General features: G+C 36.6%; 1 protein-coding gene across 14 annotated transcripts in view; it reads right to left on the bottom strand.

Annotated features, from left to right (window-relative positions):
• Nucleotides 1-283: 283 nt before the first annotated feature.
• LOC128185563 (protein phosphatase 1 regulatory subunit 12A-like) overlaps nt 284-21,610 on the bottom strand; it is a 40,488-nt gene continuing 19,161 nt past the window's right edge. For 13 of the 14 annotated variants that reach the window (XM_052855140.1, XM_052855138.1, XM_052855136.1 and 10 more), the window contains 10 exons: nt 21,434-21,524; nt 20,920-21,114; nt 20,543-20,609; nt 17,559-17,714; nt 17,077-17,189; nt 16,928-16,972; nt 11,145-11,267; nt 9,865-10,011; nt 8,250-8,300; nt 284-4,594 (listed from right to left, as the gene is read on the bottom strand). In XM_052855140.1, coding sequence (XP_052711100.1) covers nt 4,508-4,594; nt 8,250-8,300; nt 9,865-10,011; nt 11,145-11,267; nt 16,928-16,972; nt 17,077-17,189; nt 17,559-17,714; nt 20,543-20,609; nt 20,920-21,114; nt 21,434-21,524 — 1,075 coding nt within the window. In that variant the 3' untranslated portion in view covers nt 284-4,507. Of the gene's footprint in view, nt 4,595-7,414; nt 7,502-8,249; nt 8,301-9,864; nt 10,012-11,144; nt 11,268-16,927; nt 16,973-17,076; nt 17,190-17,558; nt 17,715-20,542; nt 20,610-20,919; nt 21,115-21,433; nt 21,525-21,610 lie in introns of all 14 variants that reach the window. The other variant, XM_052855134.1, reaches the window with a different exon arrangement.

Consider the following 21,610-nt stretch of genomic DNA (forward strand, 5'->3'; position numbering starts at 1 on the left):
TAAGTCAAAAATTATTTGCACACTTGTGCTTTACTTTAACACATTTTGTGGAGTTGTAGTAAATGTATTTTGAACATCAAACAATATGAAAGAGAGGAAAATATCTGGAAATATTTGATTGAAAAATAAACAGTGTAATCTGACATTCAAGGATTGTAAACGAAGAGACATCCAGTCAAAAATAAAAAAAAAATCGTACGGCATACATCTCTGTAAGTACAGAATTATGCAATGCCTAACTTTCCATCCTTTATTGGCTAAGTAAAAAAGAAATGAACACCCATTCGGTTTAGATCGTTTTATTAAGTAGTTTTACAGCTATGGTATCTAATCGCTCGGTCAGGTTCATACAATACAGAGACTCCTCACAACATGCTGACGTACATCAGAAACCCATTGTGATACATACACAATATCAACCATAAGTCACGTGATCGTTGCCACAGCGACAGAATCAACGCCGCCATTTTGTTTACTTCTTATCCTTGTATTGAAAACACAAAAGCACAATAAGTTTCCATAGCAATTCTTGACATATGAGCATTATCAAACAAAAAAAACTAGCTACATTCCTCTGAAAGACATGACACTATACATATTATGTGTGGGGAACAAACAAAAAATAAACATACCACCTACTCGTGGCAATGTTAATTTGACCTCTGTACAAGGATATTCAAGGTCATTCATAAACATAGCTAGGGTCCAACATGTCACCCAAGCAACAAAAGTAATATAATCTGTAAGATTAGGATCAGAGGTCATTCTCATATCAAATCTTGACCCAATGTCTGACCTTAACCTTTGAGATAGGTAGTTACCTTGTCATATGTTTACGAATGATCTTTTAATTTAATCTGTACTACCCAAGTTTTTCTAAACTTGAATGAAGGCAAGAATAAGCTACAAAAAGCTGCACTCCTATAGGCAACAATTTTATGGTTCAAGTTGTTCTTATAGACTATAGTTCGAATGAATCTTTGAAAAACTACATGAAACATGATCAGATCTACTTTGTATTCGTATCTATAACACTCTAGAATAATTATTTGGAAGTTTATATAAAAGTTTCTAATCTCAAAGTTCAAATTCATAATGGTATTTACACTATAATCATTTTTCTACAGATTTTAGGTCCAACATGTCACCTAAATCAGAGATGTAATTTCATCACAGGTAATAATGTCTGAGTTATCTCCCTGTGATCAAAACCAAAACACTCAAATGTAGAAAAATGAGATATCATTTCAATTTTTTTTTTTAAATTCAACTATTAATCTGGCTTTCTTCCATTATAACAATGAAATGGCAAGTTTGTATGTTTCTTCGGGGAAAAAAATCATTTTGAACAACTAACTTGCATATTAAGTAAAAACCTTGGTTTTGATTAAATATTTGGATTTGACTATCTTTAGTTTTGTTTAAATACAATTCTAAAGTGTGACTGAAAAAAAAAATCCCCATAAAAATCAGTTCTTAATAAATTAGTATAGTTTGAAAGAAAACCCAAAATGCACGAAACAAAAATCATGTAAATACATTGAAGCATTTCCTCCTTTTGCTTTTGTGCTTGTTGGATTGCTGAAAATAATTTTATTCTTTCTGTTAAATATTGACTAGATTCCTTACAAAGTTTTAGGAAAATATTAAGCAAACAAGTTAAACTTTGATGAAAATAAGGCCTTTAAAACAGAATACAAAATATTTATTGGAAGTTATCTCCGCTGTTCAAGAGAAGCTTATGGTAGTCACTGCCCTACTAGTTCTGGGTCCGACATGTCACCCGGACAAGCAACCACTTAACAAGAAAAACCAATCAGTGGGATAATCCATGGCTAAATATAGCCCGTCAGTGGGATAATCCATGACTAAATATTGTCCGTCAGTGGGATAATCCATGACTAAATATTGTCCGTCAGTGGGATAATCCATGACTAAATATTGTCCGTCTGTGGGATAATCCATGACTAAATATAGTCTTTCTGAGTGGTCTCTCTTTAATAAATGGGCTAAAAGTAAGGGTAGTGAATAATCATCCAATCAATCAGATTGACTTTTTTTTCAATAACTATTGCAAAGATCATATATTCATGTATGGCATGACTCACAAACACTAAAGTATAAGGAAAATAAGGATAATCTCATTGACTATGTACCTTAAGGAGATACTTCTACACAACAGTTTGTTCCACTAGAGAGTCTTCAATATGTGGTAGATGGGACAAACAACAATACAACCCAACCACAAATGCCACAAAATAAAACTTCTTGTAATGATTTTAAATTAAGCCACAGAATAAATCTTATTTTAATTGGTTGACCCTCTTTCTAGAGGCTGTCTCCTACAATGCTATCTGTATGTTGACTAGTTCCCTTTCCTGAGCTAACATTTCTTATTAAAGTTGATCAATTTCCTTCTATTTTTGTTCCTAGACAATATATAACTGTTAAACTTTAATTACACAAAAAAAACTGCAAAAGGTTTGTTGTGCAGCACAGGCACTGTCTTAAATAACTCAATGGTGAAAGTCCAAAATGATACAAACAAAGATCAACACAAAAGTCCCAAGACTGCTAAAATTAGGTCCATTTCAAATACTACAAAACTAGTACTTGACAAATTGCATCAGGACCTTTATAACAAGCAGACACAAACACTATTTACAAAAAAGACACATTGCTATGGAAACAGTGGTATATATAGCACCAAATATAATGAATCCTATCTACTTCATACCAGGATAAGAAGTCCAGAATGACGCATTTGGTGACCTGAAGTCTGTGGAGTGTACATCACATGATATAAACACTGATTAATACACGGAATAAATTAGTACTACTTCAGCCATTGTATAAATATACAGAGTTTAGGTACCTCTCTATGTTAGTTCATATGCCAGTTACAGGGGCAGCGGGGGGTGGGGGTGGGGTACACAGTGTGCCTGTGTACAATACAGCGAGGTCTTACTCATCTCACTGATTCTCACATCTTTTTTTATACCGGTAAAAGGAAATTCTTCATCACATTCCAGATCCTAAAGGGGAAAAGTTTTAATCCATAGCACGAATGACCGAATTCATGGTAAGAAAAGAAAAATTTGAAAAAAAGACCAAGTTTAAAGTATACAAATTAACATGCATATCAAAAAAAATAGAATGGAATAAGACAAAATTATGTTTAAAAAAAAAAAGAGACTGTAGGCATCAAAAAGATCTTGACAACATAATATGGATATATTTATCACAATGAAAAAAACTTGTTTATCCTTAAATACAAGGGCTACAGATGTCTCAAAACCAGATCTTCCGTCCATCCACACTAATGTATGCAGACCAAAAATATTTGAAATTAAATCAGTATTTTAAAAAGGAAAATTTTGATACATCAAAAACATAATTTGCTCAAGGGTATGCTAAAGGCTAAAAAATTACATTCTTGTTATGGCTTTTCGTTCCAACTCAAAATAAATATAGAAATCAGAAAATGCAGTTGAAAAGACTACAGAGAAACTTTAACAAAATTCATTATTTCATTAAAAAAAGATACATATACCGGTAGGTATATATAATATATATTTTAAAGTGGGATGAGATGGTCCTCACTTAATAACTCAGAATTTTTTTGTAAAATGCAGAAAGATCTTCTCCAGTTTCCACTGTAGTAGTCAAATGCTGGAAGTTTGGGAGGGGGAGGAAGGTGTTTTAGGGGAAAGGGAGGGGGCGTTTGACATTTTAAGTTTGATAAAAACTGCATTGAACCATTGAAACCAGAGAGCCTACTCGTAATATTCTGGCAGCATCAAGCACTATATTATAAAAAAGAGAAACATAAATTCCTCTCTCCAACTCTGACATAATACAAATAATGAGAAAGACTCATAAATATATTAACTCTATGGACCACGGAAGCAGGTAGAGTCCTCGCTATGTACAGAAATATCTAGCTGGTAGCAACAGCGGCATTCTCCCCATCTCTGAAAGACTTGGAGGTTGGTTTCTATTTTCATCATTATTCATCTCTCAGTGGATTTATCACCCAAACTTTTGAGATCAAATGGCCACAAAAGCAGAAAGCATTTTACACAACGCAATGACCATGGTTTTTTTATATTGCATGTTCTTGAAGGTAGCTCCTTTAAATGTTTAACAGAATGTTCAAATCATGATGAAAAATGTGCTTTCAATTGCATTTCATCTGGTTTTCCAATGAACAAAATTTAAAGAAGGGATTTTATGATATAATATCCACTCTGAATCGGGTGGATCAAGGTATAAACGACAGCATTGTTGACAATACAGTCACTCCAAATTTTGTCTTAGTTATTGACTAAGGAAGGAAGGAATAGCTTTGCTCAGACATAGCCTACAACACAGCACAGGATTCCTGAATTACCCCTATGGAAGACTTATAGCAAATATACATATGATAAAAACAAAACAAAAATTAGTCATCGACATTGCACTGAGAATTGCCTAGGCGTTATGGACTGGTTCCTTTAAACTGGTCTTATTTGGACAGCTTGCTAATGACCCGGATCAGAGCGCCATTTTCTTCTTTTAGTCTTTTGTTGTCCTCTTTCAAAGCTTCCATTTTCTGAAGAAAAAAAAGTTCCAGAAAAATCAGAAAAAGACAGAGATCTGCTGCTATGGCTACAATAATTTGTGATATAACACTAATGCAGAACTGTACTGTAAAGCATTGAGCTAAAGCAAAGCATCTAATTGTCTGTCTTAATAGCATTACACCTGTCAAAATATGCAGCATTTAAGGAAAAACTGGTATTACTCTGTAATAAAAAGCTGCCTGAGTGGATAGATAAATAATCTTAAATGAAATTTTGGATAAATTTGTATGCTTAATTAAATTGACTTTATTTCTTCCATTATTTACAAATATGCATGTTAAGAGACTGTCAAAATTTTAGATTCAAACATCTCTGTAACAGTGATTTGTTTGATCACAATAGCACACTGCTGCCACATTGATGATGAACAGATACATTGGCAGTGAGAGAACAGAACATCAATCATCAAGTGTTCAGACATCCATGAACAGCTCGAGTTTTCAGGTTCCTACACAAATGTAAGCTTATACATGCACTGCATTTCCTGTGAATTTTGGAAGTCTACTCACTGGAACTTAAGTTCACTTATATCATGACAGGTAGTAAATTTATGTTTAATAAATTTTTTCTACTATATATTCTCAATGTTAATTTACTGTTTAATTAAAATGCAATTGCTTTATATGCTGGTTGATTTCATTGTTGTAGTAATTTCAGCGGTATTGCATATTTCATTACTGAATTAAACATTTGTATAATTAGGTAATAGTTTCTATGATGGCTTCATGTTTGCAAAAACATAAACTATCCATAGAAAGCTATAGTTTTATGGGCATCCATGTTTACACACCGTGGGAAGTGTATAATTCAAATCTATCGTACTACGTACTGTATAGAGGGTTATTTTTGTCCATGTTATTTTTGTCCTGGACTTGGTTTCGCCCCATCTTGAATTCACCCAGACAAAGTTGTGTTTAAAGACAGATAATATCAGACATTGGAATTTGCCAAGTCTTAAATTCGCCAGCTGACAAGGGCAAAAGGGGCGAAAATAAAAACAGGGGTGAAAATAAAAACAGGGGCAAATATTTTCCTGTATACAGTATCTCTAGGTTGATAATCTCTCTGTAATACATTTGCATTTTGTCCATTATAAGTTCCAAAGTTAACACATTTAAAAAATACACTGTATAGTTTAAAATATCATATTGTTATGTTGATAAGTCCTAAGATCTATATTGTTAACTGTAAAATGCAATAATCGTGTATATAATATGTACCTGTATAGGATTATTATATTGATATATTAGATATTTATCTCATGCAGCCATATACATATAAGCTACGAGAAACAAAATACCAAAATAATCTACATTATAATACTTGAGCAAAAACCAATGGCAATTTCTAGTAGGGTCATTCGTCCCAAAAAACTTCAATTAGTTGAAATGTTCCCATTTCATATGACTATACACTGTACAATAGTTGCATATCGTGAAACCATAAAAATAGATGTGCTTATATCTAAATCAAGCACTTTTTTTATGCGTCTAGTTTACATTTGCCAACATTTATCGTCCCATCCGAAAATTTTATTATGCACTGAATTGATTGAACTATGAGCTTATTCACCTCACATTGTGATGTCATTGACATAAGTGAAGGGTTCAAACAACTGACCTTTGTTCTACATTGTGGACTACTGAACTTTGAGCTATACATCATACACCTACATCTACCTCAACATTGGATCCTTAGATTTAGCCGAGACTCAAATTATAAGCCCCGAAGCATTCATCTCTCTTGTTGAGCAAAAGGTGGGAAGGAATCTATTATATTATTTCATAAATGAGATTCAAACTTCGGGCTTCAAGCACAGAAATCAGAGACTTTACCACTCATCCATCATAGAGTAACCAGACCTTCATATTGGAAGAAATCATTTTTCATTATTGATTCAAAGTAAATTTGTTTAAGAATCTTACATCTCCTGAATGTATATATAGGACCCCTTTTCTGTTCCAACAATTGAAATCTATTTTCCACCACAAAAATTGAATTAAGATTAGTTAGACAAATGTGATGTTAGAACAGGCTGTGTATACACAACATCTTGGTGTTAACCCTACACAGAATATCTAGATACCACGCAGTAGTCTCCCTTTGTCAGTTTTACCTTGCTCCTTTTGCTATGATAAATCAATGATAAAATAACACCTACGGTGGGTTTTTTTTTTTCATGTCACTAAACTACTACATACTTAAGTGGCAGAGGGAGGGGGTAGGAAGATATGACATAAACTAAGTGTATAATATCATAGAAAACATATGAATATGTGCAGTTAAAAGATAATAATTATAAAATTATCATTTCAGATATCATTCAAAACAAACTATAGGAATGATATGAATTTGTGCAGATAACAGATTATAAAATAAAATCATTTCAGAAATCATTTTAAATTTTCTCCCAGAAAGATAGAGAATTTGTGAGGTCTGATCTCAAGATCTTTACCACGTTTACTGGTTAGTGGGTTACCAGGATTGAAGGGGAGAGGGCCTCTAGCTTATGTTTAATATTGAAATCATAATATTTTTGATAATTTAACACCCCCAGCAAAAATATAATATCATGTCTGTACTAAGGACATATACAACTAAAATCTCGAAAGGAATCCCAGTACACCTATCTAGAGAGGAAAGGGGGGGGGGTAAGAAAGGAAGGGGGAGGGGGTGCTAGGGACCATGTACCCCACCTAACCTAACTGATTATATGTTTCTTTGAAAAAAAAAAAAAGGAAAACAAACTAAACTGAATGGAGACCACAATGCAGACACGAAGCGTTTACCTATCGGGAGAGCTTGGAAATGACCCTGGTCAGGGCGCGGTTCTCCTCCTTAAGTTTTGTGTTTTCTGCCTTAATTTTGTTCATTTGCTGGAAATAAAGTGTACAAAGCCACCAGTAACCAAGGCAACCACTGTGTGCTTATATATTGTGATATTGTGATCAAGCAAAGCAAATTTCTACAGTCTGGGTCCAGAAGTCATGGATATACATAAGAAACATTGACACTTTGTTGTTATACTTAAAGGTAAATCATAACTACTAAAAACATATTTCCGAATTTTTTTCAAAAATATTACAAATTGTACAATCATAAAACAAACACCGATTCCTTAATTTTTTTGTAAGTTGATATATTTGATTTTTGTTTAGAATAGATTCAAGACAACATTTAGCTGAGCTGACTTTTGGAGCGTGCCGTAGCTGTTAATACTGAGTGTATCTGGGAGTATTGCAGAAGCTTGGATAGTAACTAGCCAATATCAATCTACTAGACCAGTACTTGTAAATGCTTGACCTATACAATACATCATATAGTTTTCATTCATTAGCTAAATAAATGGCAGGCAATTATTGATATGACAATTAAATTTAATGATTTTATTCAAATTGTTCAAGACTTTGGTTAAAGGGAGTGAACTCCTATGAAACTAAGTAAAGAAAAATTTGCACCTACAGGTGAATTTAAGCTTAAATTGTTAGAAAATAGAGGAGACAGTCAAAAGACTTCTATGAATTTACAAATTGAAATTGGAAATGGTGTCATGTTGAAGACAAAAGGATAATGAACACACAGGGAGAGACACAGACCACACATCCTCTACTGCATTGCCCTTACCTTTAATTCTTCTTCATATTCAGATAATTTCCTTTCTAAAGCCCTCTTTTCCTGAAAAAAAAAAGAACAAGCAATAAATACCATAATGGATGAATCTGTTTTCTAATATGTTATATCATTAAGTATTGTACATAGGATTATTAAGGCCACCTGTAAACATTTGTTTGTTTGACAAGTCTACCCGTCTCAATGTTTAAACTCTGGGTTAGCAAGTAGGGAAATCAATTTCTTTTCTTTCAAAGTTGCCTGAACATTACGGAGAAAATAAATCAGAAAACAACTGGATTTTACAAAATAAAAGCATTCTCATCATGCTTGGATTGTTAAGAAAAATGTTTTCTTTGTCAGACTGCTTGGAGATATTTTTGGTTGCAGAAGGTCTACTAACTTTTAATTTAAAACTGGCATACTCTGAATTAGGGTTGCAAATGCAATCTTTCAACCCCAGAATGGGTAAGTTTGAGGTGAAGCCTCTGCTTTATCAGATAACGAGCAGGTTTTCTGGATTTAAGATTCTTTATCATAATTACTAATTGTACATACTGAATCCTTAGTGTTTTATACACTTTCCAAAATGTCCCATAAGGATCAAGGAACCATGTCTCGCTACAGCTGGTACTAGCTACAGAAACAGGGTGCAGGGCCTGAGGTGTAGCACCTGATACCGACAGTAGGGGTTTCGTTGTTGGAGGTAGGGATGGGAAGTTGGGTTGGGTGGGGCCAGGTTGGGGATAGGGATAGAAAGTTGGGTTGGGTGGGACCAGGTTGGGGATAGGGATAGAAAGTTGGGTTGGGTGGCGCCAGGTTGGGGATAGGGATAGAAAGTTGGGTTGGGTGGCGCCAGGTTGGGGATAGGGATAGAAAGTTGGGTTGGGTGGGGCCAGGTTGGGGATAGGGATAGAAAGTTGGGTTGGGTGGGACCAGGTTGGGGATAGGGATAGAAAGTTGGGTTGGGTGGGACCAGGTTGGGGATAGGGATAGAAAGTTGGGTTGGGTGGCGCCAGGTTGGGGATAGAGATGGGAAGTTGGTTGGGGCCAGGTTGGGGGTAGGGATAGAAAGTTGGGTTGGGTGGGGCCAGGTTGGGGGTAGGGATAGAAAGTTGGGTTGGGTGGGACAAGGTTGGGGATAGGGATAGAAAGTTGGGTTGGGTGGCGCCAGGTTGGGGATAGAGATGGGAAGTTGGTTGGGGCCAGGTTGGGGATGGGGATAGAAAGTTGGGTTGGGTGGGGCCAGGTTGGGGGTAGGGATAGAAAGTTGGGTTGGGTGGGGCCAGGTTGGGGATAGGGATAGAAAGTTGGGTTGGGTGGGACCAGGTTGGGGATAGGGATAGAAAGTTGGGTTGGGTGGCGCCAGGTTGGGGATAGGGATAGAAAGTTGGGTTGGGTGGGACAAGGTTGGGGATAGGGATAGAAAGTTGGGTTGGGTGGGACAAGGTTGGGGATAGGGATAGAAAGTTGGGTTGGGTGGGACAAGGTTGGGGATAGGGATAGAAAGTTGGGTTGGGTGGGGCCAGGTTGGGGGTAGAGATGGGAAGTTGGTTGGGGCCAGGTTGGGGGTAGAGATGGGAAGTTGGGTTACGTGGAGACAAGTTGGGGATTGAGACACAACACTAACCCTCTTTTCGTTGGTGTCGGAGAGGCGCGAATGTTCGCTGCGTTTCAGCAGTCTGTCCAGTTCTCCCTTGGCCTCTAGGAGTTCCTTCTTTGTGTCCGATAACTCACGCTTTAACCGCTCACTATTAGATTTTTCATCTTCATATAACTAAAAAATAATAATTTAATTCCATGCCATTAATCATTCACTGACAGATAAATACTATGAAGATGTAATAATTTGTTGAAATATAATTCTTATCTTATATTAAATATACAGGGCTGTACCATTTAAAACCCCTAAAATGTTTACATACTTTCCAAAGCTTTATAGGAGTACAAATCTATGTATTTACTGCAAGGTATATATTAAGGTGGAATAACACACATGGAAAAAGTCACTCAAATTTACAGAACATTATTTGATAATGAAAGATATAATGATAAATAAACTGTACATGTGTCAAATAAGCGAAAAATTTGCAGTTTGGGGATAAAAAATGAATATCTAAAATAATTATTTCTGTAAGTAACAACAAAAGCCTTTGCGGGATTCGAACTCGTGATGTACAGATCACAAGTCCGACACTTTATCCACTCGGCTATGGAGTACGTTACATTTTGCAGTCGATAAAATCCTTTTAATAAAACGAAATGTCATTTCGATCAGCCATTTTGTGATGATGTGTTATTCCACCTTAATTTCTTTGTAAAATATGTCTATACAGTTTAATCAACAATGTTTGCATCTTATATAGATAATTAATTCAAATTAAAACAATAATTATACTAAGTAGATATGTAATTTATCCACCATAATTCCATTAAGGTATACAGTGATTAACTCAATATCCAAATTAACAGTATACATGTACAGGCAATGCATTCAAATTCACCTTGAGGTGAAATTGGATATCATCATTACAGACTACAGGCAGGGAGAACTTAACCCTAGCTATCAATTATCTCAAGATTTACAAATGAGTACCTTCTTCAAGGACAAAAAAGCCCCCCTCCCCCCAATCACAGACACCTCTTTATAATACTTTGTCATTTGATTTCATTTTGACTGTATGCCAACATGGTGATGCCAATAATCTGAATTGAATTATAATTTTATATCTCTTTGACAACAAAATTGAAAACATGCTTGCTAAGAGAGTTATCAAATCTAAATTAGCTTTAAGTATGTGTGTGTGTGAGAGAGAGAGAGAGAGAGAGAGAGAGAGAGAGAGAGAGAGAGAGAGAGAATACAGAATAAGACAGACAGACAGGCAGACAGTTACTGGTGGATATACTTACTTTTTTATAATCTAGAGAGGTGTCGATAGCTGACGTAGACTTGGAGGTCTCTGTGTAGGAGCTGGGGCGGTACCGATCGGAGACGTCCGACGTGGAGGGGTATCTCCCATACCGACCAGAAGTCTGTCAAAAACAACAAGTCTCATTAAAATAAAATTCAAGGTGAAAAATTAGGGTCCACAAGATACTAAGAGGACCTAATTAACATGTTTATAGTACATGTATCTATTGAAGTCTGTGCCAGCACAATCCCACTGTTCCAAACATGTCGAAGTATTTTTTGATAACTTATCTACAGTTTATGAAGAATACTCTAGTCCCAAGTCTGTATGACAAAAACACTTTAAATATCATATTAGACTCTTTTTACCTGCACTATACATATTGAAAGTAATTTTTTCTACTTTTAAATCAGACCCTTCATATCACAGCACACACACAGTCATTGATTTGCCACACCTCTTTGACAGACTCTGTCTACAGATCCATACATGGTTACAATGACCAACAATTACTCCTTGTTATAACACGATACAACAAACTCCACACCACTGAACCAGCTTGTACTTCTACTCTACTATGGAGTACCTCCATACGGTGAAATTATATTGAAAAAAGAGAATACCTGAAAACAATGCATTACCTGAGTGCTGTGCATTAACAGCATAACATGGGCTACCATTGTACAACACCTGAATCCCTTACCTGTCTACTTACACATAACAAACGCAACATGAAATGTGGAAAATTGAGACTAAGGATTCCCTGCAGAGGACTATTATCACCCTTCAAAACAATTTGTGTGACCTTCAATCAACGCAAGTACAAAGGCTTTCTTAAAATTCTTTAAACTCTTTTCTTCATGATGGAGGTGGTTCTACACCACAGGTGCATCTGTCTATACCACAAAGGAAATGAGAGACAATGAGGAGTTATATCAGTTTTCAATGTAACACACAGATTTTCAATTCATTTTCCTTTTCCATAGTTAGCTTAACAACAGCAGGAGGAATAAATAAATCAGTTCAATATTTTTCCTGGTAACTATAAACGAAAACTGATATATTTTACTTCAACAACCCCCCCCCCCCCCCTCGAACCCAATACATCTCGCTAATACTGTCTGTGTGGCTAAATCCAATCATTGAAGTATTGAACAGGATAAAAAATCTTTATAGTCTCCAAGAGTGCACACTTCAATCTCCATCAGTCTCCAGAGAGCTAGCCAGTACATGTGCTGGATGTGCAGTGAAGTGACAGGAAAACTCAGTACAAGAACAATTAATGTCTACTCCAGAGCAGAGGGTCCTTCATTATCTATGCTGATATATTTGCAATGGTTTGAACTATTTGAAGAGTTGTATTAAACTCCATATTTTTGATTGAGTGTTGCATGGCTATCAGCAATATAGCAATTGTCATATCAGTACAATACTCTGATCACATAGACTTCAATCTTAGTAATTATCAAAGAGGCTCGGGGGTCAATACCTATACCCCAAACTTTAAACATGATTTTTTCTTTACCTGTTCGTTATTTAACTCAAACAAATTCTAATATTTTTTCCAATATTTATTTTTTTACAGAGCTCTTCTTTTTCTGAAGAACAATCTTATAAAAAAGGCATTGACCATCGAGCCGTCTTAACTAATAGCCCACCCTGTAAGAGGGGACAGAGGGGACGTAGGAACTCCCTATGCTGGACAGACTACTGGTGGATCCAGCCCGTGAGCTATAGCCTGATCCCAGCCCCGAGCTGTAGGCGCTGGACCCGAGGGAACTCCCATAGGAGGGGCTGCCATAGAGGGATCCAGAGTAGGACCCACTCAGGTTGGGATAACTTGATCCCACTCCATACCGATGATTGTGGGACATTGTCAGTCTTCAATAGCAGAAATTAGGATTCCTTCTGAGCTAATCCATTCACGATATCTCACTGAATGAAAACTATTAGTCGTTTTACACAATATTCAATGGGCGTGAACCAGGCTCCCTGAAAACTTCCTTACACAAGGGATGAGTTACACAAGTTGAACAACTTTGCAGAAATAATCCTGCTAAATCCTCAGTATTTCAATCTTCTTCAGCACAACTGCCATTCACTCAAGTTCCCATGTACAAACTGAAGCCTGAGTGTATCCTGTTTATATATATAGATTCTATCAACATAATGATATGAGAGTTCGCTGCATACAGGCAGAATGCTGTCTGGTGTACACTGTGTGTACTGAATATACTATACACAGCAGCTTCTGAAGCAGCACATTCCAATCCAAGCCAATCAGTTCACCACTCAAAACATCTGTAGAGATCCAGCAGAGAATGTGGAGTGGATCTATTTATTAACTTGATTAGCAGGAACTGAGAGGTGGATCTAATATCAACCCAATTAGCAGGAATCAAGAGGTGGACAATTCTCAAAGTATTCTCAATAAGCAAAAAATAAGAGGTGGATCCAGATTGTTGTTCCTTTCTCACAACTCAATTAGCCAGAAACAAGGGGGGGGATCTAGAATCCACCCAGTTTAACTTTCAAATACATCTGGAGAGTTCTGAAAAGTGCACGATTATTCCTGTTACATGCAGATAGGTTTTATATGCTGGAATGCTTTCACACTTCGTTGATATTCTGCTGAGGGATGAAACAAACTTTAAGGAAAATGATCCACTTTCATCCCAGAATAAGGAGAGAAGAAATATATATCCTTTCACATGCAATAACTATGTCCTCCTTTAAAATGACACTGAGAAAACCTAACAATCCAAAGAATATATTTTTCAAACAGTGGTTCACACAGGGATAAATATAGCAAGATCAGAAAAATAAATGTGGCACCTCTCCACCATTCTATTTGGAGAATAAACAGTCATTATCTACAGGTGAACAATTTTACAACATTAAAACTTGTACAGGTATTAAGAAGACAACATTATAAAAACAAAATGGGATAAGTCAACACGGTGGGCTCTAAAGAATAATGAGAGGTAATTTTGCACACAAATAAGAGGACCATCGAATACACAGCTCGATCAATTGATTCCTCACCGCATGTCACAATGAGGCGGGATTTAAAAATGGAAGTTATAAACACACAAAGACTTAAGCTTTAAGTCAGTCAGGTTATCATAATCAACGATCAATAGCTGTATCAACAACAAGGGTCTAGTTAACACCTCTCTCTCTCTCTCTCTCTCACTCACTCACTCTCTCTCTCTCTCTCTCTCTCTCTCTCTCTCTCTCTCTCTCTCTCTCTCTCTCTCTCTCTGTTATTTGCTAAATTTACTGTAATAATGAAAACCTTTGCTACAGTAAAAATCACTTGTAAATGCTAATAAGATATAACTTACTCAATTCCATATCATACATGAATTCACCAAACTCTTTTTCATCAAGAGGTAAAAAATTCTATATTACCATAGCCTCATTAATTACTCTGAATACAACGATCTTGCATGTTTTATTCATATACATGTGTATGCAGTACTTCAACTTGTATCAATTCATTCCTTTGGGACAAACACAATATGTGCAGTACTTCACGTGTTACACAATATCACTTATCTGACCACACGTCTGGCCGATTACATACACATCCTGAGAAAGATTTAACATTATGTCATTCAACTATTATGTCTGCTATCACAAAATCGGTCTCAATTTTCAGATCATAGCCCCCCCCCCCCCCTTCCATTAATGAACTTGATAAGTCCCTGAATTTTGCTTAATTTGTTGCGAGAAATTAAGATGAACAATAGAGCAAGGAGAGAGGTGGTTGGGGGGGAGAGGTGGTGAAGAGGGGGGATAACAGTATAGCAATAATTTTGTAGTATCCCTAATCGCCTCAAGAGAAATAAAATCAATATCTGTATATATATAGTTCAAGTGATTAATTTCTGCAACTGACATATGGAAACCCTACCATTCCCGGACTACTCTGATAGAGCATTCAGTCGGCACACACAATTATCCCACATAAATCCCAATGACACACACAAATATCCCACATAAATCCCATGCAAATCCCTCCCTTGTCTGTCTTACTTCTTTCAAACCTTTATAACTTTGAAAAACCTAGTTTCACTTTCAGCAGAAAAAAGTCCAGCCTATACATATCTGGGTTCTTCACCGCATGCCTTGTTCTGTTTTACCAAAAAAAGGGAGGTATATATGTCCGTATATGAAAGCGATACATGTCTCAATTTCTTCATGGTAAAAAATTTAGCTCAAGATTAAGGTACATACAAGAGCACAGCTAGTTGTAATATTCAGTCCAATCATGATGATAAGATACGATTTATCTTAGTAATGGGGCTTTTTTCTCTACAAGAAAACAAGGAGATAAAGTTCCAGCTAAGAGTTTATCATAGGTTGACATTGACTGGAAGTAGTATGTACCAAACAATATGATGACTTAAACAGTTGGTCGTGACCTTGAAAAATTTACAACAATTCATCCAGGACCAAAACCGAACTCTCTGTCAGCCTTATTTTTTAATACGTCAAGGAAAAACAACCTGCTGAAATAAATGCTTTTTAATTAACAGTGTAAAAGATTTCAATGTAAGCCGAAAAAGAATTTCACTCAAATTTGTACAATTGATGTAAAAAAAAGTCATTACATGTGTAAAGGGAATGAACTGCATTAGGCAGTCTGTAGTCAGTTGTCTACACAATATAGGACAAGTTAGTACGGTTATTTCATCCAGTCATTTGGAGTAATCCTTGATGCTGGTCATGGTGATAGCCTTTCACTTAGAAATGTCCCAAATCAGTCCAATTATACTGTATAATCGGATGTTTTACATATATCAGGGTCCTGTCTTTTACAAATACACTAAGAGATGCAAGGCAACTTTGTGGAACCAGGATATTCTATGCTTTATTATACAGCATACTCAGTCTGATTAAGTCATTACCTCAGACTGAGTGGTAGTTTACACCTGTATACCATCATTTAGAATTTGCACAAGATCAAATTCACTGAATTCAGTTTTTAAAATTGTTACATCACAACAAAAGCAATATCGATGGAGTGAAAATTCGGAAACAAAATCAAGATTCATCTTTCTAGTCCCCTTGTTTTTTTTTTTTCCCCTCATATTTACAATCTATATCCACTAAGTCTTTCTATCCCTCATTTTTCAATCTATATCCACTAAGTCTTTCTATCCCTCATTTTTCAATCTATATCCACTAAGTCTTTCTATCACTCATGTTTACAATCTATATCCACTAAGTCTTTCTATCACTCATGTTTACAATCTATATCCACTAAGTCTTTCTATCACTCATGTTTACAATCTATATCCACTAAGTCTTTCTATCCCTCATTTTTCAATCTATATCCACTATGTCTTTCTATCCCTCATTTTTCAATCTATATCCACTATGTCTTTCTATCCCTCATTTTTCAATCTATATCCACTAAGTCTTTCTATCACTCATGTTTACAATCTATATCCACTAAGTCTTTCTATCACTCATGTTTACAATCTATATCCACTAAGTCTTTCTATCACTCATGTTTACAATCTATATCCACTAAGTCTTTCTATCCCTCATTTTTCAATCTATATCCACTAAGTCTTTCTATCCCTCATTTTTCAATCTATATCCACTAAGTCTTTCTATCACTCATGTTTACAATCTAAGTCTTTCTATCCTTCATATTTCAATCTATATCCACTATGTCTTTCTATCCTTCATATTTCAATCAATATCCACTGTCTTTCTATCACTCATCTCCACATTATTCATCCTCTACCTCTTTCTATCACTCACCTTATCATCGGCAGGTTCTTCTTCTTTATCTTTTTCTTCTTCTTCCTGAAAAATCAAACAAAGCATCAAACTTGGTCAATGCGTTCAATCTACAAAATTTTTCTGTAGCTAAAACTAAATCTCAAAACTGACGTCTGAGTCAGACTTACATCTTTGTTGTCGTAGGAGACAATTCCTGTCGACCGTCGCTCTTTTCTCTGCCTTCTCCTGGCAAGGGCAGACGACTCTCTCCTCCCATCTTTATCTCCTTTACTATCAGAATCTGGAAATAAAAATTGATACCTCTCTTTTATTCTTCGATAAAATTTCAAAAATCTTCATGCGCAAAAGAAGGATCCCCATTAATACAAGAATCAAGAATGATCTTTTCAAATATGTTGGGATCACATAATCCAAGTAGGTCCTTTTTAAGATTTCTTTATGATAGAGTACTCTTAGAAGGGACTCACGAGCTGAAGAACTGTACCGGGTACACAAAAATATGTGAAGTAGTGTGAGTGACACACCATTCTCTTAGAATTTTTGTAGATAGAACAGAAGAGCCTAACAACTTTAAAAACACCCCCTCCCAACCCCTCTCTCAAAATTAAAGAACTCTAAACGAAATTGAATAAAGTAGTTAGTGACGCACCGTTGGATTTCTCCTCTATCCTGCTTTCCAGCTCGCCATTCCGCATTCTAGTCCGCATTGACTGAGACCGAGTTATCCCCGAGCTTGATCCGAGAGACGATGAGGGGTCGTTTAATGATATAGCATTCCTATCAATTCTGTCCCTCCGTAGATATGCTGTAAAACAAAAACTAGAGTTGTTAATAAATACAGCATTCCTATTAATTCTTCATTTTTCATCATGATAGTGATATCACAGTAAAATTAATCAGTTTCTAACACTAGACATCAAGCAATTCTTTATTATACCAATATAGTACACATTTTAATATATATTGTATCATCAAATATTGGTGATTTTTTTTACTTTTCCAAATACTAAATATATAAGATGTAATATTTGGGATTCAATTTCATAGAAATTATACTGAACATATTTTAGATAATTTTAAACAAGTTACAAAAACACTGCATATAATTTCACTAATTATTATAATTATGCAATTAATAATTATCAGTGCTGTCAGTAGCTATGAACATAATTAACCCAAGCTGTGTTGACTAATTAATTAACTTTGTATGTACATGTATATTGCTAATGCTAAAATGTTTTTTAATATTTAACAAATATGAATTAATTTGCATCAGTATTATGAATAAACAAAATCAATTAATTTTAATTTCATTTAGCAAATGAATATTATCTATCACTTAAACCAAAAAACATTGATTAAAATTAATTCATAGAATTAACATAAGTGTAGCAGAAAACAAAAAAAAATTAAATAAAAAAAAGAAGATGGAAACATGTGCATTATAATATTTTTATTTTTTTTTTATTTATTTTTAAACCTGAACGTTGTAAACTTTCTAAGTTAATGTACTGACCATGGATAAACTAATTACAATTAAACAATTAGGACATTTCTGTCATACTGTTAGTTCTGTGTGACCACTACCCCAAGCCCAGAGTAAGTGACCTGTAACCCAAGCCAAGAGTTCATGACCTGACAGATTTGATGATCTCGGTGACCACTATCCCAAGCTGTGAAATCAAATCATCAGTGACAATCACAGTTCAATCCAGAAACCATCATCCATCAGAGAACTCCCAGCCAATCAAAACACAGGATGGTGAACATTTTGATTAATCAGCCAATCACAGGCCAGATATAATAATTGCTGATCAATAGTTCAAAGATTAATCCAATCAGAGGACACTCAAGCCCCACTCTCAGTATAAATACCCAGGATTACAGTTAATGAGACATCACAACTTAATCTGATTAACAAGCTCATCAATTACAAAGACATGGAGACAACCACCCAGCTTATCCACATGGATGGACACCAGTGTTCCACTTCTCCACCTGTGCTCCACCTTCCCTCCGTCAAGCTCCACTCCCTGAAATTGAGCGATTTCCTGGACATTGGTTTTGACGACAGCTTCTCGGAGATTCTCCTGCCACACATCGAGGATGACCTGGACAGCCTTACCGAGGTATTCAATCCTGTGCGTGATGGACCCTCAGATCTTCTGGATGATACAACTCAGTGTTCCAGCAACTTCACCACATCACCCGAGTCTCAGGAAACATCCTCCACAGTCAGCTCCCCTGATGTCTTCAACTCCTCTCAGAAACTCGTGCCTTGTGCCATGGACTTTAGTGACATCTCTTCATCACCTGATTCAAAAGATGTGTTATCTCGTGCCCTGGAGTTCAGTGATCTCACCTGCCTAGATGCAAACAGTGAGGAGCAATCCTTTGAGGAGCAACAGCCTTCTACTGAGGAGTCCCATTCTTTGACTGAGGAGCCAAGAGTTTTCAGTGATTGTTGTTTCGCCCAGGCAGACAGTGACAGTTTATCATTTCCTCCATGTGCCGTCAACATTATGGACTATGAAGAGGATTTGTCTACATGCCGCTTCAGTGTGTCCTTGAGTGACCTTGTCAACGAAGCCTGCCCAGTGTCAGCTGCCTTCTGCCCCATCATCGAGCCATCCCCACAGTGTTCCCCGGTCACAGATTCCAACCCTCCACACATCAACACCCTCCTCTTCCAACGGGAGCAGGATATTCGCAGAAGATTCCAGACTCTCCGCATGGACCATCCTCAAGATGTACAGCAACTTAGCGAGTTCTACATGTACCAGATGGCCACTATTGAAACCGAGCGCCTCAACACGACCAAGCCTCCATGCCTTCCAGAACACGCCCTTGCCCTGAACCAGCACTACGACCAACAGCTAAACCAGGTGATGGACCGAGTGGAGCAGAGCATCCGCCTGTTGGAGGACGCCAGGAATCAGTCGATCCGACCCATCAGACCAATCCGCAAACAGCGAGCCAGCTTCCCCAAGAAAGCAATATTGATCATGGAGGACTGGTATGAGAAGAACGTCAGTCATCCGTATCCGGACTCGATCACCGTGGAGCTGATTGCGATACAGGGAGGGATCACAGGGGAGCAGGTCAAGAAGTGGTTCGGGAACAAGAGGAATCGCTCCAACAACACACGCACGCTGACGGAGATCGCCAAGAAGAAACGCCAGATTGCCCACAACTGTTTCAGTGACTTGTCTCTCTGAGCTGTTTAAATAATGCCTATGAATTCTTACCCGAGAAACTGGTTGAAGTGATAAAGTGGGAGATTTAAATGGGAGACTAAATTCCAAGGCAAGTTCAATGAAAATAAAACAAGTGCTTTTGTTCCTTTTGTGATAACTTCAAATGTGACTTACTTTTGTGCTGTACTAAACACTGTATAGTTAATGCTTATGTCTTGTTGACTAATGACTCTGTACAGATTGTGCTTAATATGTTTTGTTGACTAATATTATTCCTAAGCTGCTTGTTATTTGTTGCCAGCATAAAATCAAAAATAAAATCCAAACAAAATAAAAGATGTCTCTTGTCATAATATATCAACCTATTGAGCCTCACATCAGAGCAAAGCAAGTACTCCAGGAGATCGCTGATATAAATGTAAAGTAAACGACTTACGTGTATAAGAGTCTGTACTATCTTTGGAATCTCGAGACCGCCGAAAGCTGTTACTCCGCGGTTCATCCTGCAACAGATCAAATAAGTAAACAAAACACTCCTTTGTACCATTAATCAAATAACCTGTCTCTTTCATAGAGTTAAAAAAAATTATTCATAAAATCATTGGTCAGGATAAAATTTCTCATAAAACCAGTATATTATGTCAGAAAAACTAAATTCTCCATTAAACCATTGGTCAAACCATCTTGTCTTCAATTTTAAGTGTATATTCAAACTTCTCCTTCTAATTGAAATTATTGAAACCCTCATCTCCAATTAAACTTTCAAGCATACAATTAATATGTTGGAGCAACACACAAGGACCCTGGCCTTACCTCCCTGTTGCGTCGTAATGCGATGGTGTCGTTCTCCGAGGTAATTCTCTCACTCAGTGAGGTGGTGCTGGTATCTGCCTCCTTGTTCAATGGTTTATCCCCACTGTCGGGCGCCGCTAATCTCTTGTCCGTCTCTGTGCGAGCAGTCCCACTCAAGACTTCTTCCGCTTTCTGAATATCTTCTCTGGTAACCCCCTGCAAGGAAAAGGAAAAAGGATTATTTATTATTTTGTTCTAGAATCAAAATTACTAACAGTAGCTTGTCTGTCAATTCCATGACAGAAAGTAAATCAATGGCTTACATTCTATCACTAGTCCTGTGACTCTCCCACTCCTGTGTATGTGTAATGGTATATTGTTTATTTACATAATTGTACAGCCATTTTGTTGCCCCTTAAGGGCCCTTAATCGGATTGTAAAATAAATTGAAATTGGTCCCAGATTAGAACCACAGGTCTACACAGACCATGTCTAGTGAGTTCCTAGTTATTGTAACTGGACTTGAACCACTGACCTGTGTTGACCGCCTGGTTTCCCGAGCTCTCTTGGCCCGAGCTTTCCTCTGAGTTTCTGCCTCCTCATCACGTTTGGGTATTCCATAAGGCCTGAAATAGTTAAAATATCCTCTAAATGTCAACAACATGCAATAAGATCTTAGTACTCATTAATATGCTATTCTTTGTAGCAATAT

This window comes from Crassostrea angulata, chromosome 5 (genome assembly GCF_025612915.1).
Source record: "Crassostrea angulata isolate pt1a10 chromosome 5, ASM2561291v2, whole genome shotgun sequence".
NCBI classification, from domain to species: Eukaryota; Metazoa; Mollusca; class Bivalvia; order Ostreida; family Ostreidae; genus Magallana; species Magallana angulata.